Source organism: Nicotiana attenuata, unplaced genomic scaffold, assembly GCF_001879085.1.
Source record: "Nicotiana attenuata strain UT unplaced genomic scaffold, NIATTr2, whole genome shotgun sequence".
NCBI classification, from domain to species: domain Eukaryota; kingdom Viridiplantae; phylum Streptophyta; class Magnoliopsida; order Solanales; family Solanaceae; genus Nicotiana; species Nicotiana attenuata.
This window is the reverse complement of record NW_017671475.1, coordinates 257536-270568: the sequence shown is the minus strand read 5'-3', so window position 1 is coordinate 270568 and position 13033 is coordinate 257536. Positions and strand designations below refer to the sequence as shown.

General features: G+C 35.6%; 1 protein-coding gene and 1 long non-coding RNA gene across 2 annotated transcripts in view; one reads left to right on the top strand and one right to left on the bottom strand.

Moving 5' to 3' along the window:
- Positions 1-1837: 1837 nt before the first annotated feature.
- LOC109208522 (L-ascorbate peroxidase 3, peroxisomal-like) lies at positions 1838-5828 on the bottom strand. The gene is made up of 9 exons (XM_019371648.1): positions 5380-5828; positions 5169-5293; positions 4542-4591; positions 4316-4381; positions 4169-4217; positions 3212-3294; positions 3046-3125; positions 2847-2949; positions 1838-2314 (listed from the first exon to the last, which is right to left on the bottom strand). Exons 1-9 carry the CDS (start codon positions 5493-5495, stop codon positions 2117-2119), a joined length of 870 nt encoding a protein of 289 aa, XP_019227193.1. The 5' UTR covers positions 5496-5828; the 3' UTR covers positions 1838-2116.
- A 5744-nt stretch (positions 5829-11572) lies between these two features.
- LOC109208528 overlaps positions 11573-13033 on the top strand; it is a 14676-nt gene continuing 13215 nt past the window's right edge. The window contains exons 1-2 of the long non-coding RNA XR_002065190.1: positions 11573-11686; positions 11878-11952. This is a non-coding gene — a long non-coding RNA (uncharacterized LOC109208528). The remainder of the gene's footprint in view (positions 11687-11877; positions 11953-13033) is intronic.

Below are 13033 nucleotides of genomic sequence, written 5' to 3'. Positions count from 1 at the left end.
GCCAAAAAGTCTGAAGTGCAACAAACGTTTTCATTCACTTAAGGCCAATAAGTCTGAAGTGAAATTTGCACTTCACATACACTTAAGGCCAAGTTGGTCTGAAGTGTAACCAATAGTTTCATGCACTTAAGGCCAATAAGTCTGAAGTGAAAAATTACACTTCAGATGCACTTAAGGCCAAAAGGTCTGAAGTGCAACAAACGTTTTGCATAACTTAAGGCCAATAAGTTTGAAGTAAAAAGTTGTACTTCAGATGCACTTAAGGCCAAAAAGTCTGAAGTGCAACAAACGTTTTCATTCACTTAAGGCCAATAAGCCTAAAGAGAAAATTGCCCAGAAACCAAAATTTGTTCTTCGATTATAACAATCCAATATACGATTTACTACCTAAATCTACTCCAAATGAGCTCAAATTTGAAACATAGCCTCCAAATATCATCAGGAACAAACCTCAATCTTCAATTTGTCAAAACAACATTAAATCTAATGAACCCATTTTGCAATTAAGAAAAAAAAAGAAGAAGAAATCCTAAGCAATAGTAAAAAATAAAACGCCATAATAGCTCACCATTGTAAAATATCATAAACTACATTAAAATATATTCACAACCACCATATAAAATCATTGTCACCCCGAAGAAGAAGAAGAAGAAGAAGAAGAAGAAGAAGAAGAAGAAGAAGAAGAAGGAGAAAATGAAGGAGGAGGAGAAAAATGCGTGAAGTTGTTTAAAAAGTGGGTACAAGTTAAAACTTTTTTAAAAAGTGGGTATAGATTAAATTGGGGCGACCAAATAGGACGCCCCGTACAATTTTTACAAAAATAAAGGCATAAATATAAATGTTCAACGCGTAATGTCAAAGCAGTAGTTATTATAAACAACACCCGATTTATCCTTCGCAATTAGTAAATAATCCGTTTATGATGTTATAAGCTCCATTAGAGATTGGACTAAAACTACTCATTTTGTTTAACTGAAGATAAATTTGATTAGTCAAAACTACCTTGTTGCATCCTAGTCATGCCCCAAATTTCCAAATTATGAAAGTACAACAAGCAGACAACTAGAATGGTCGATCGCATTGATGGGACTGAAACGACCCCTTTTTGAAATTGATTCAAGAATTTAAATTAAATTATGATACGCGCGTTATGCGTGTACACTATTTTAAAAAGTAAAAAATAAAAATTGTTTAAATATTTACAAAAAGATGCTTGGTGGCTAACATCGGTGCTCAAAATATTAACATTTTTTTTACTATACCAGGTAGTATTTATGATTTTTGACATTTCAATTTGGTTATCCAATTTTAATTTTTTCGATTATCACGAGAAAATAAAAGATCGAAATATTTATATTTCTCCGTGAAATAATACTTTTTTATGAAAACAAGGATTTTTAATGAAGTCACCAACGCCCAATTATGATTCCTTCCTCCATAGTATGTTAAAGAATATTATAGTTATGGATAGATTTAAATTCTTAAATATTAATAGTTCTTACATTAATAAGGAAAGAGTTAACGGTCAAAATTTAAGTTAATTATTAAGTCCTAAATATTAGAAAAATAATAAGATGACAATGATTATTTTTTCCCAGTGTGAACTCTATTTTAAAGGTTAAAAAAGAGTAACGACATTTCACTAAGTAGTTTTGTGTTTTTAATATAGTAGTAATAAATAAATTAAAGGCTATTTAAGATTATTCCAATCGGGTTTTTGACTTGCGAATAAGATTAAAATTACAACAGTATCTCCTAGTTTTATTTCATTTTGCGACAAATTATCATAAGTGACAATTAGTAGAAAACAGAGAGAATTAAGAGTGTGATGCCATTCTGTGGATAATTCTTGCTCAATGAGGAATATATTTGAACCATAAGTGGAACCATGTATAGTTCAAATTTGCCAAAGGCATGTTATTCTATACTTGAGTAGCTACAAGCAGCAAATCCCAAGATTTATTGATGAAACATAACGAAATACTAGCATCATCTTTGCGGTGTCAGTAACAATCATCAATCTAGTATATGCCATTGTAATTATGGAGCTATTCAGTTGCCAATTTGCTTTCAATTGAGTTCGCCAATGTAATGGAACCTGTGTGCTTGCTTATGCCTACTTGATTCTCCTGTTGAGTTCATAGAAGTAACTCAGTATTACAACAGTTGCTGCAACAGCAACTCCAACAGCACCTTGTGCCAACACCGTGCTGTTCTTTACTGCTAACTTGAAGCAAGATGAAGGTGGTGCAAATCCAAGCTCTGAGAGCTTCTTGTGTGACTCTGCATAGTCTCTGAAGAAAGCCTCTTCGTCCTGTCATAGAAATAAGTAGATATAAGCTATTACAGAAAAAGCTTTTGCGTGAGATTGTTTAGGAAAAAACAATTTGTGAGATTGCCAGAAATCTTGAAGAATAATGCAGCTGTTTAGCCAAATGGATATGCATATTGGTTAAGTTGGAAGAAAGATTCAAATAGGATTGTTGCTCATTCATTTGCTCAATAAAGATCTATGAGAGTGACAGACCTTGGGTGGACCAGTCAAGGGTATAGTATGTTGCAAAATATTCCAGCGCACTTGCCACAGTTTTATGCTTGTCAAGCCATCAATAGGAAATAATGGTCTAGCACGTAAATCCTTAGTAATCGTCGATGTATGAGAAAGCAAAGAATGGCGACAGAGTGACAAATGATAGATAAATTTCCAGCAATTTAGCCAGCCTTGCTGGGTTTTAATGTTACTCTCCTTGTTGCATTATGCAATATTGTCTAGTAGTAACGAATTTAAATGATGTACTACAACAATTGACCATTAAAACTATGCACAGTAACATGAGCTTTAATACCTTTGCATAAAGTGCCACATAGGGGAAAAATAGTGGATCTTCAACCAGAGCTTTATCGGTGGGAAGTTTCAAGAGACCTTCTGAATCCTCCTTGAGGAGCTCCCTAAGAGATCATTGAATCATTTGGGCAAGCAGTCATGAAAATTTTCTTTTAACAACGATGAAATATAAAAGAGGTTCCTGCATATACTAATCTTACACAAAGTATGAGTTGTCAAATTTCAAAGGCTCTTTAGTCCAAGGTCCCTCAAAGCCAGATCTCTCTGGATGTGCTCTTCCCTGCAACAGGAAACACAAAAGAAGAACTTTAAGACAACTGCGTGAGAAATATCAGTATCTAGATTCAGATACATGCGATATAATACCAGTGTGTGGCCTCCAGATAATGCCACTATATCTTTGTCAGTGAGTCCCATTCTGTAAAAGACATCCCTCAAGTGTGATGGGCCTAAAAGGCATTAGAATGTTGAACAAAGTAAGAGATAACATGCTGAGAATATGTTTCAAAGTCAGAGCACTCAGTTGTAGAGCACTCTCGGAAAAACATGCCTAGTTCTTATTACTCCAAGGTAGCTTGGTAGCACTTTTGGCAATATATAGAATTTTTCCAGTAGGATAATCACCAAGTCCAGTTCAAGGTTATTGTTCATAATATTCAAGAGCTCCCACCAATTGGACTACATTATTTTCCTTTATAAATTTTTCTTGAGAATAGTGTTAACAAAACGTAGAAACATGTTAGGAGACAAAGCGATTAGTGCAATTTAGCAACAAAAAAAAAACTAAATTATGTCATCTACAAGATTATTGACAAATGACCTTAACATAGATGCAGAACCAAGGAAATTTTTTATAAGTATTCAAGTTGTTTAGGAGCAATATAATGCAAGAACAATAATTAGGAACCAAAAATGGTAACGTAAATAGGATAGATGAAAGCTCCACTTATATTTCATTCTCTGAATCAAGTTTAACTCAATTATTCACAGTGCACCTCAGCTGCTATAACTTTACAAATATGCTCTGCATGTATTTCTGTAGTTCTAAGCCTAATCTTAAACAAGTACTAACGATTATTCATTATTTTTATCTTCTATTCTCATAGATTCTTTTCCTACTAGAGAAGTAGAGAATGAGTATGCCTTCCCTTGTCATGGTGATATAGAACAGAGTAAGCTACCTGTTCCATCATCAAATGATACGTATCCCAGATTGTAAACTTGACAGTTAAATTAGATAAAAATTCTGAGTTTTTCACCTTTTATCTATTACCTTAATTTCAAATGATAGATCAGATAAGTAAACCTTTTTAGATGACTAACCTTGTTTGGCATCAGGAAGACGCCCTTCTTCTGGTGAACTTGATGAATCCTGGTAGAAAGGTGGAAGTTACTGATTAAAGACAAGTCCACCAAATGTATGTAAAGTTTAAAATCGAAAACGGGGGCACATTTTCATCTTTTCGGTACCATTCTACCAGGGACAAAATCAACGGTAGGACCTCCAGTTACTTCAACAGCAACTACTCCAGCAAGCTGCAGTGCCAAACAAAAAGGTGATTAAGCACAATCTCAAATCCGTAAAAAACAGAACATTTTTATTCCTCAATTGGTAGTACGCATTACTAGTAAGACAAATAAAATTAACCAGAACCTTTAGAAAATGGAAACAAATCTTCGACACAAGTATCCTCACCTGATAGAGATCAGCATACGTAATTATAGGATGTCTGGCCTTAATTTCTTCTGTACTCCATATAAATTAAAAGGCATTAGAAGATAGGAATTAGTATCGCTGGCTTCAAAATTGATTAGACTGACAAAAGAAGCACTTAATACATTATAAACAAAATATGGGGGCATAGGAGGATGCTTATTCAGAAGACACTGATCAGTCGATCTTAATTTAGACAAAACTACATATTTTGTCTGTTTTCATGGAAAGAGAAAAATTGTAATGCTAAATAGAGAGAAACTGTTCAACCTAAAGCTAGACTCCTATTATTGCAGAACAATTTGATTTAATTACTAAACATATAAACAGCCTAATCCTTTACAGAACTCCGAAAAAAAGGTGTAATTTAATGCTCAACTTTTCATTTTCGAATGAAAACTCAAAAGGGTAAGCATGAGCAATATACTAGTAAAACATAATTAGCTGTTAATATTCAAAATCAATCAAAAACACTCATGTACTTAAACTGAAACAATTAATCATTAACCATCGCATTGACAATTCATCGACGAACACAAATTCATTTCTCTTGAGGTAATTACTATCTTGAGCGAAAACTCCAGAAAAGTAAAAGGTTAAAAAGCTCACCACAAAGATCAATTGCAATTTTGAGACCGCTGTTAGCGGCATGCTTGTACTCTATCTCATTCCTGATTGATCCATCAGGTCCTCCAGTCTTTGTTGCTGCATCATACGTTCCTGCATCATGCCACCTGCGGCAATATATATATCCCGAAAATATAATGTCAGATCAAAACAATTTTTATTTCCAAAACATTTGAGGATTCTGCATACATACGCTAAACGAAGCATAATAGGAGCACAGTTTTTGCTGGAGATAAGTGCTCGAAGATCTCTTCGTGCCTTCTCTATTTCCTTCAGATACTCTGCGTCAACTATTGGTGCTGCCGCCATTGATAACACACGACGTTACAGTACAGTGATATCGTAAAACTTGATGAACGGAATTACGATACACAAGGATTATATTATATATAGAATAGAAGAAAAGAGAAGAGAGAACTTTTTGTGAGAGGTGAAGTAAAGAAGCAATGAATATGGAACAACACAAGAAACGGATTGGATTTTTGCTTCGTCAAGTGGCATCGGTCATGAATAATATGGAGGGAAAATACCAAAAAGGATGATCAAGTCGCTTTCAATAAGCGCGTTAAGGACACTCGACAATCTTAAGAAAATGGTTGGTGGCGCGTGAATAAATGTGGTGATTGAAAAGCGTGGGTTATTCATTATTGTTTGAGAATGTGTTGGTATGCGTGCAATGGCGTGGGCATTTCTTATCTCTTTACTATTGGCTGTCCGATGAGCCTCGTGTGCTGGCGGATCTATCGAACCTTCAGTTTCTGCGTCGGCTTAATTTGTTGGTCGCTAAAGCAGGCTGATCTAAGGACAATGCAATTTGCATGGTTTATGGGCTTTTAGAACTCCGACTCTGCACGACCCAAAGAAAAAGCCCGTATGAGTAGCCCGAAGTAGGTGCTTTCACAAGGCCACATACGACTACAACACAGTAACACAAACGTAATTATCATAGTGTGGCATCTCGGAAGAATAGTGTATACGTAGACCTAATAAGTTATGTAGGGGCGGATTCAGTTCAATAGCTACGGATTCCGTGAACCCAGTAGCTTTTGTCTAGAACTTATATTTGTATTGAAAAATTCATTAAGAGCCCGTTTGGCTTATCTGATTTAGAGTAGCTGATAAACATAGGTGCTGAAAAGCACTTTTAAGTGCTGAAGCTGATTTAAAAAATAAGCAGTTACGTGTTTGGATAAAAGTGCTGAAATTAATAATAAGCAGCTAAAAAATTGGGTATACAAAGAGTTTTATTTTAAAAAGAAGTATTTTAGGGATAGAATAGTAAATATTTTGGTCAAACCTAAAGTGCTTATAAGCTGAAATTTGATAAGTTGGGGGAGACCAACTTATGGCTTTTAGCTTATTTTTGGCTTATAAGCACTTTTAATTTTACCAAATGCGTAGATAAGCCAAAAAGTGCTTATAAGCCAGTTTGACCAGCTTATAAGCTTAGCCAAACACCCTCTAAATGTATAAGAATATTTAGCTTGAAACCCAGTCCGTTCATCTAGTTAGTATTGTATATTAACTTGAGATTTTTGTAGGAACCCATAAACCTAAAATCCTGGATCCGCCTCTGAAGTTATGTGCCTTTATGTTTTGATGATTTAACAAACTTCATATGAGAACCAAATAGGGAACCTGATACAAGCCTCTTTGTGCTCAGAACAACAAGTCACATGTCTAGCACAAGTTCCAATGATATCAGTCAAGGGAACAACAGAGGGAACAGATGGCTATCTGTTCCTCCGGTCACAGTACAAATCAACTCTTTATAGTTGTTAAAGCTGATGCACTGCGGTCACTGTTGAAGCATGTTGTGTACCAGATACTTGCTTGCATCATCCTAGTGATCTCACTTATATATTATCAACATGAGGCAAGGGATTACACACACTTGCAAACCCTAAAACATAATTTACTCTCAAGTGTGCGGCCGCTTTTATTTACTCCAAGGCTTGAAGAACAAAGCAGCAACCGAACAAAGGACCAGATCCCAACATTGAGTACATTGAGTGTCCTTAGTATTGTTGTGTCTTTGTTACTGTTATTCACTTGAAATTCCTACTCAGCTTAGTTAAAAGCATCTCGCGGGATATCTTTGTACACCATAAACCTCGTGTTTGTGTTTGACTAGAGTTAATCAAAGTGGTGAGCTTTATAATAGAGTTATTACAAAGAGGCTTGCAATATAGTTATTGCAAGTAGGTAAGGGATTAAGAGTTTAATTTCTATGTTACAATAGGTTGTAATCTAAAGTTGCTCGGTTAGTGAAGTTAAAATCTTACGAGTAAAGCTGTCAAAACTGGACAGCCCAGCAACCTAGCCTAAGCCTCACAGGCTTTTCAATTTGGTGGGCTAGGGCGGGTCGGCCCTTCATCTAAATGGGCCTTAAAATGACCAGCTCAACCCAGCCCTAAGAGGGTCGCGGGCTAGGGCTGGCTGGCCCTTTAATTTTTTTTTTAGAATTTTTTTCTTTATATCTTTAAATATTTCTTCGTGACATAGTCTCTTAATTATATAAACGACTTCTGTTTGTTTAGAGCGTACAAGAATCTTAATATTTGACAAGAAATCTCATAATTGAAATGCAAATTCTATATCTCTAACTCTTCTTTTAACGTTACATATTTTTTAAATATTTTTCTTTCACTTTCCTCATGTTCAGCGATTGTTCAATAAGTTTATATGTTGAGGTTTTTTAATTCATGTTTAACATCATTTGCTAATTTTATCATTATACTCCATAAAAATTTTAAAATTCATGAAATTTGTTAGTGTTGTCAATTTTCTTTGGGTATTAAAACTTGATCTTTTTCTAAACTGAAGAGCACTTTAATTATTGATAATATATTATAGTAATCAAATTAATCATTGGCCACTTAAAATTTTTCTATTTTGTTGTTAATTAAGCAAAAGAAAAACTAATCTTGTCATACTACATGCATATCAAAAATTTTAATTCCAGTTGATATGGACGAGTAAATGAGAAATTTAAGGTTAAGGAATAAGGATTATAGTTAATAATTTTTTTAGTTTTTATTTTTTTAAAATATTAAATATTTAAATTTTAATTTTAATTAATTTTTGGCCCACGAGCCGGCCTAGGCCCAGCCTCGGTCAAGCCTCAAGAGCCAGCGGGCTGACTTGGGCCGAACTTATAAGCCTCAGTTTTAAATGGGATAAAAATATCCCAACCCAACCCTACCCAAGTAGCGGGCTGGGTTGGGTTGGATTCACGGGCCAAGCCTATTTTGACGGCTCTACCTACAAGTGTAGGTCGTGGTTTTTAATCCCGTGAGCTTAGAGTTTTTCACGTAAAATACTGATGTGTTATTTACTTATCGTTGTGTGTGTATGTGTGTGTGTGTGTTCTGTGCGAAGTGATAGAGAAATAGGTTCTCTATACAGTTTGGTGGACTCTTAGTTTACTTCAATTGCTATCAGAGCAGGTTTTTTCTATAAGGCTAACACCTAGAAAGGATCTACATGGCTGCTCCACCAAACTTTGAAGGAGGTCAATCAACATACAGACCACCAAGATTCGATGGACAATATTATGGCTGGTGGAAGACAAGAATGCATGATTTTATCATGGCTGAAGATTCGGTGTTTCGGGATGTTATCTGTGATGGACCCTTCGTCCCTATGAAGACCATTAGCGAGACAATAGTCACAGTCCCAAAGACAAGGAAGGAATACGATGATGTCGATCGCAAAGTTATCAAGAAAAACTCTCAAGCAAAGAAAATCCTCGTCGGTGGTATTGGACCAGACGAGTACAATAGAATCTCAGCTTGTCAATCTGCCATGGAGATCTAGGAGGCTCTCCAAAAGCACATGAAGGTACAACTCAAGTCAAGTAGTCAAAATTCGACATGCTCACTACTGAGTATGAACTCTTAAAGATGAAGGATGATGATTCCATCCAGGACATGCATACTCGCTTCACTTCCATCATCAATGAGTTCCATTCTCTAGGAGATATTATTCCAAGGAACAAACTAGTCAGAAAAATACTCAGTGTGTTACCTGGTTCTTGGGAGAGCAAAGTAAATGCTATCACGGAGGCAAAAGATCTGCAAAAGTTGACGATTGACGAACTCATTAGAAATCTGAAGACCTACAAAATGAAGAAGAAGAAGGATCATGAAAGAAGAGAATCCAAAAAAAAGAACCTGATTCTCAAAGTAGACAATAGTGACTCAAGTGGTGATGATACTGACATGGCCTATTCCGAAAAAAAGCAGCTCTAGCAGAACAAAAGGCTATGATTCCTGTCACAAATGCAAAAAGCCAGGACATTTCATCAAAGATTATCCTCTCCACAAGCAGGAATATTACAAGCACAACACAGACAAGACGGCCAAGAGGAACCTGGTTCCAAACAGATAATTCAAGAGAAAAGATGTCATTGATAATGTTGTAAAACAAGCTCTTGCTACATGGGGAGATTTCTCTAGTGAATCTGAGAGAGATGGTGAACAAGGTGACACCTCCATGATGGCCGTTGCGTTGCAAGCGAAGCAGCAGAATATGACTTCATATTTGCCCTGATGGAAAAAATCTGATGAGGATGAAGATGATGATGACGATGAGGTAAACTTTCTATACGTCAAAGAAATTTAAAGTCTTACTCTCAAAAGAAGCTGGTATCTCTAGCTAATGTCTTGATTGATGCTTACCATAATCTTATCAATGATAAAAATATTGTAACTGAGAAATTAGGAGAGGCAGAACATGAGAGAGATGACTTGTTGGTAGTAGTTGTGGATCTAAAGGAAATAGTAGAGGATTTAAAAAAGGACAATAATTCTATAAAAGCTTCAATAGAAAATTACATGAACTCTTCAAAGGAAAAGAAGTGGCAAGTGAGGCACACATTAAGCTTGAAAATGAACTCAAAAGGGTAAAATTGAGTATTTGTGCTGAACTTGAGAGAAATAGACAACTTTAAAAAGATCTAAACGGGGTTAAAAATGAGATAGATAAATCTCTAAAGTGGACCTGGTCCTCTGATACAATCCATATAGCAAGTATGTTACAGTACTGATAACTGGATTTGCACTCATTGTGGTAACACTGATCATTTCAAATATTCCTGTAAAGCTAGGTCTTAGTCCCAACAGAAAAACAAAGTCTTTGTTGAAAAAGTATCTACTGCTGGGGAACCTGGTTCCTACAATAAGAAACTTGGTGATGCATGCTTAAACAAAAAGAAGTATAATTCGCTCCTTTCCTCATTACGGGGGACCCAAACTTGTTTGAGTTCATAAGTCTAATCTCTAGTTTCCTTGTGCAGGGAGCAGTGAGAGGAAACAGCCAAAGATGATACATGGATAGTGCAGCTGCTCTAAACATATGATTGGAAGTACTGATAATTTTCTTTCACTCAAAGCCCTGCAACTGGGAGTGTGTCATTTAGTAATGTCAAAAAGGGATACATTGTGGGAGTTGAAAAAATTGGGAAGACATTCACTCATTCAATTGAGAATGTGTTATTATGTGAATGGCTTGAAATACAGCCTGCTCAGTGCCTCTCAAATCTGCGACAAAAGAAGCAAAGTGGAGTTCTTATCAAAGTCTTGCACAGTCACAATCTTATAACTGGTGAAGTGGTTTTGGTGGCGAAAAGGTTCAAAATAATCTATGTTGCAGATTTTGGGTCTCTGAAAAGTGGGGACCTTGCACGTTTGAGTGATGCTGAACTGTGGCACCGAAGATTGGGACATGCAAGCTTCTCCTTGTTGAACAAGCTAGTCAAGAAGGACCTGGTTCGTGGGTGGCCTAAGTCAAAGTTCAAGGATCACAAGGTGTGTAATACATGTGTGAAAGGGAAGCAAGTCAGGTCCTCCTTCAAGCCAATGAAGGAAGTAAGCACCTCAAGGCCACTGGATCTTCTCCATATGGATCTGTGTGGACCTATAAGGATGCCCAACAGAGGAGAAAAGAAGTACATCTTTGTTATTGTAGATGGCTACTCTAGATTTACATGGACCTTGTTCCTCAGAACCAAGGATGAAATCTTTCCAGTCTGTGCTGCCTTTGGGAAGCAGATTCAAGTGAAGATGAGCCATAATGCTGTAAGCATAAGATCTGATCATGGCACCGTGTTTGACAATACAAAATTTGATGAACTTTGTGCTGAAAATTGTATAAGTCATATTTTTTCAGCTCCTACAACGGAGAAATTTTATTTTGGGTGAGACTTACCTAACAATAGTTGTATGAGGCTATTCTCTATTTTCGACAAGTGTATTTGTGGGATCCATTTGCTATTGGATTAAATTACAAACAAAAAAGAAAAAGTGAGTTAGTGGAATGTGGGCCAGTTGAAAGGATTAAATAAAATAAAAATAAGGTAGAGTGGATTGTGGGTCCCACGCAAAACCACAAACACCATCTGAAATGAATTGAAGAGTTTCTCCTTCCCGTTTTTACCACCAGAAACATTATCCAGAACAAAAAATTTCTCCAAACACCATTTCTTCTAGTGTACTAAGGTATTATTCAATCTGATTTCTTCTACTAAAATCAATTCTTGTCGTATTCATCTCTATAATATAACACATTAATAGTTCATATTCTTTTACTTAGCCAAATTTAGATGTGCGATTTCTTTGAATGCAACTAGTAAATCCGAAGTCAATTGTAGATTGTGATTATCTTTAATGCAAAGTTCTAGCTTGTACAGATCTAAGCTTGTTCGGTCAAATTTTAGCTCAATTCCAAAGATCGTCTACTACGTCCGTTTATTCATAGGTTTAAGGTAAATTCTTTCTTTCTCTTATGGCTTCTTTGTATATTGCTCACAAAAATAAATTATATTTCTTATGTCTCTGAGATACACATTCTAGATGTTGAAGCATCTTCTACATTTGAAATTAGTAGTACCAAAATACAAAATTCACTTGTCATATTAGTGTAATATTTGTTATTACACTGTATTTGTAAAATAAATTCTGGAAATATAAATGAATATAAACAGTAATGAATATAAACAAAAATGACATAAACCAATTCGAGCCCACTGAATTCACAGTGTTTCCTTAAGGAATTTAATCCCCTCCTAGTACCCAAGGTTATGGATTATTTCCTCCCAGGATAGAACGAATTACACACTGGTGTAGTGGTACTTCAAACCCCAGTGTTTCAGCGAACACAAAGTTCGGTAGCAAATCACACTTACTTTTTGCTTTGTTTTGATGCTAAAAGTATGCAGAAGAAGGAGAGGAAACTCAGAAAATTGTAGTTAAAATTCTGAGCAGAATAGTGTTGTATTTATAGCCAAAGTTGGGTCTCTTCAGAATGGCTGTTTATGCAAAACGCCCACAACATAAATGCCATTACATAAATGGCCATTTACTCAATAATAAAGAGGGAAAATAAAGAGGGAAAATTGAAGAGGGTAGTTACTTTTCTGTTACCAAAACAGAAAAACGGATTGGATTTAATATTAATATTTAATATTAATATTTTGTTATTAAAACAAATATTTAATAACATTTCTGTTAATATTTTACTATTAACAAATAAATTTGGTCCAAAAAGTTAATCAATCAATTGAGGGATTGTTGGGTTTTAAGGTATTTAATTAATATATTAAATACTTAAAAGAGGGTGAATGGAAATGGAGGGAAATGAAATTTTTGAGTGAAATTTTAAGTTCCCCCTCCCTTGGCAAATGAGCATTGTCCCATATTGGAAGAGGAAGAGGTTTTTTATGGGTATATAAGCAATTGCTCTTCTTCTAGCTCTTAAAGAGTTGAGAAGAAGGCAAGCCTCGCGCCGTCGTCGTCGTCGCTCGCTCGGCTTCGGCTTCGGGCTTCGGCTTCGGCTTTCGGATTGTG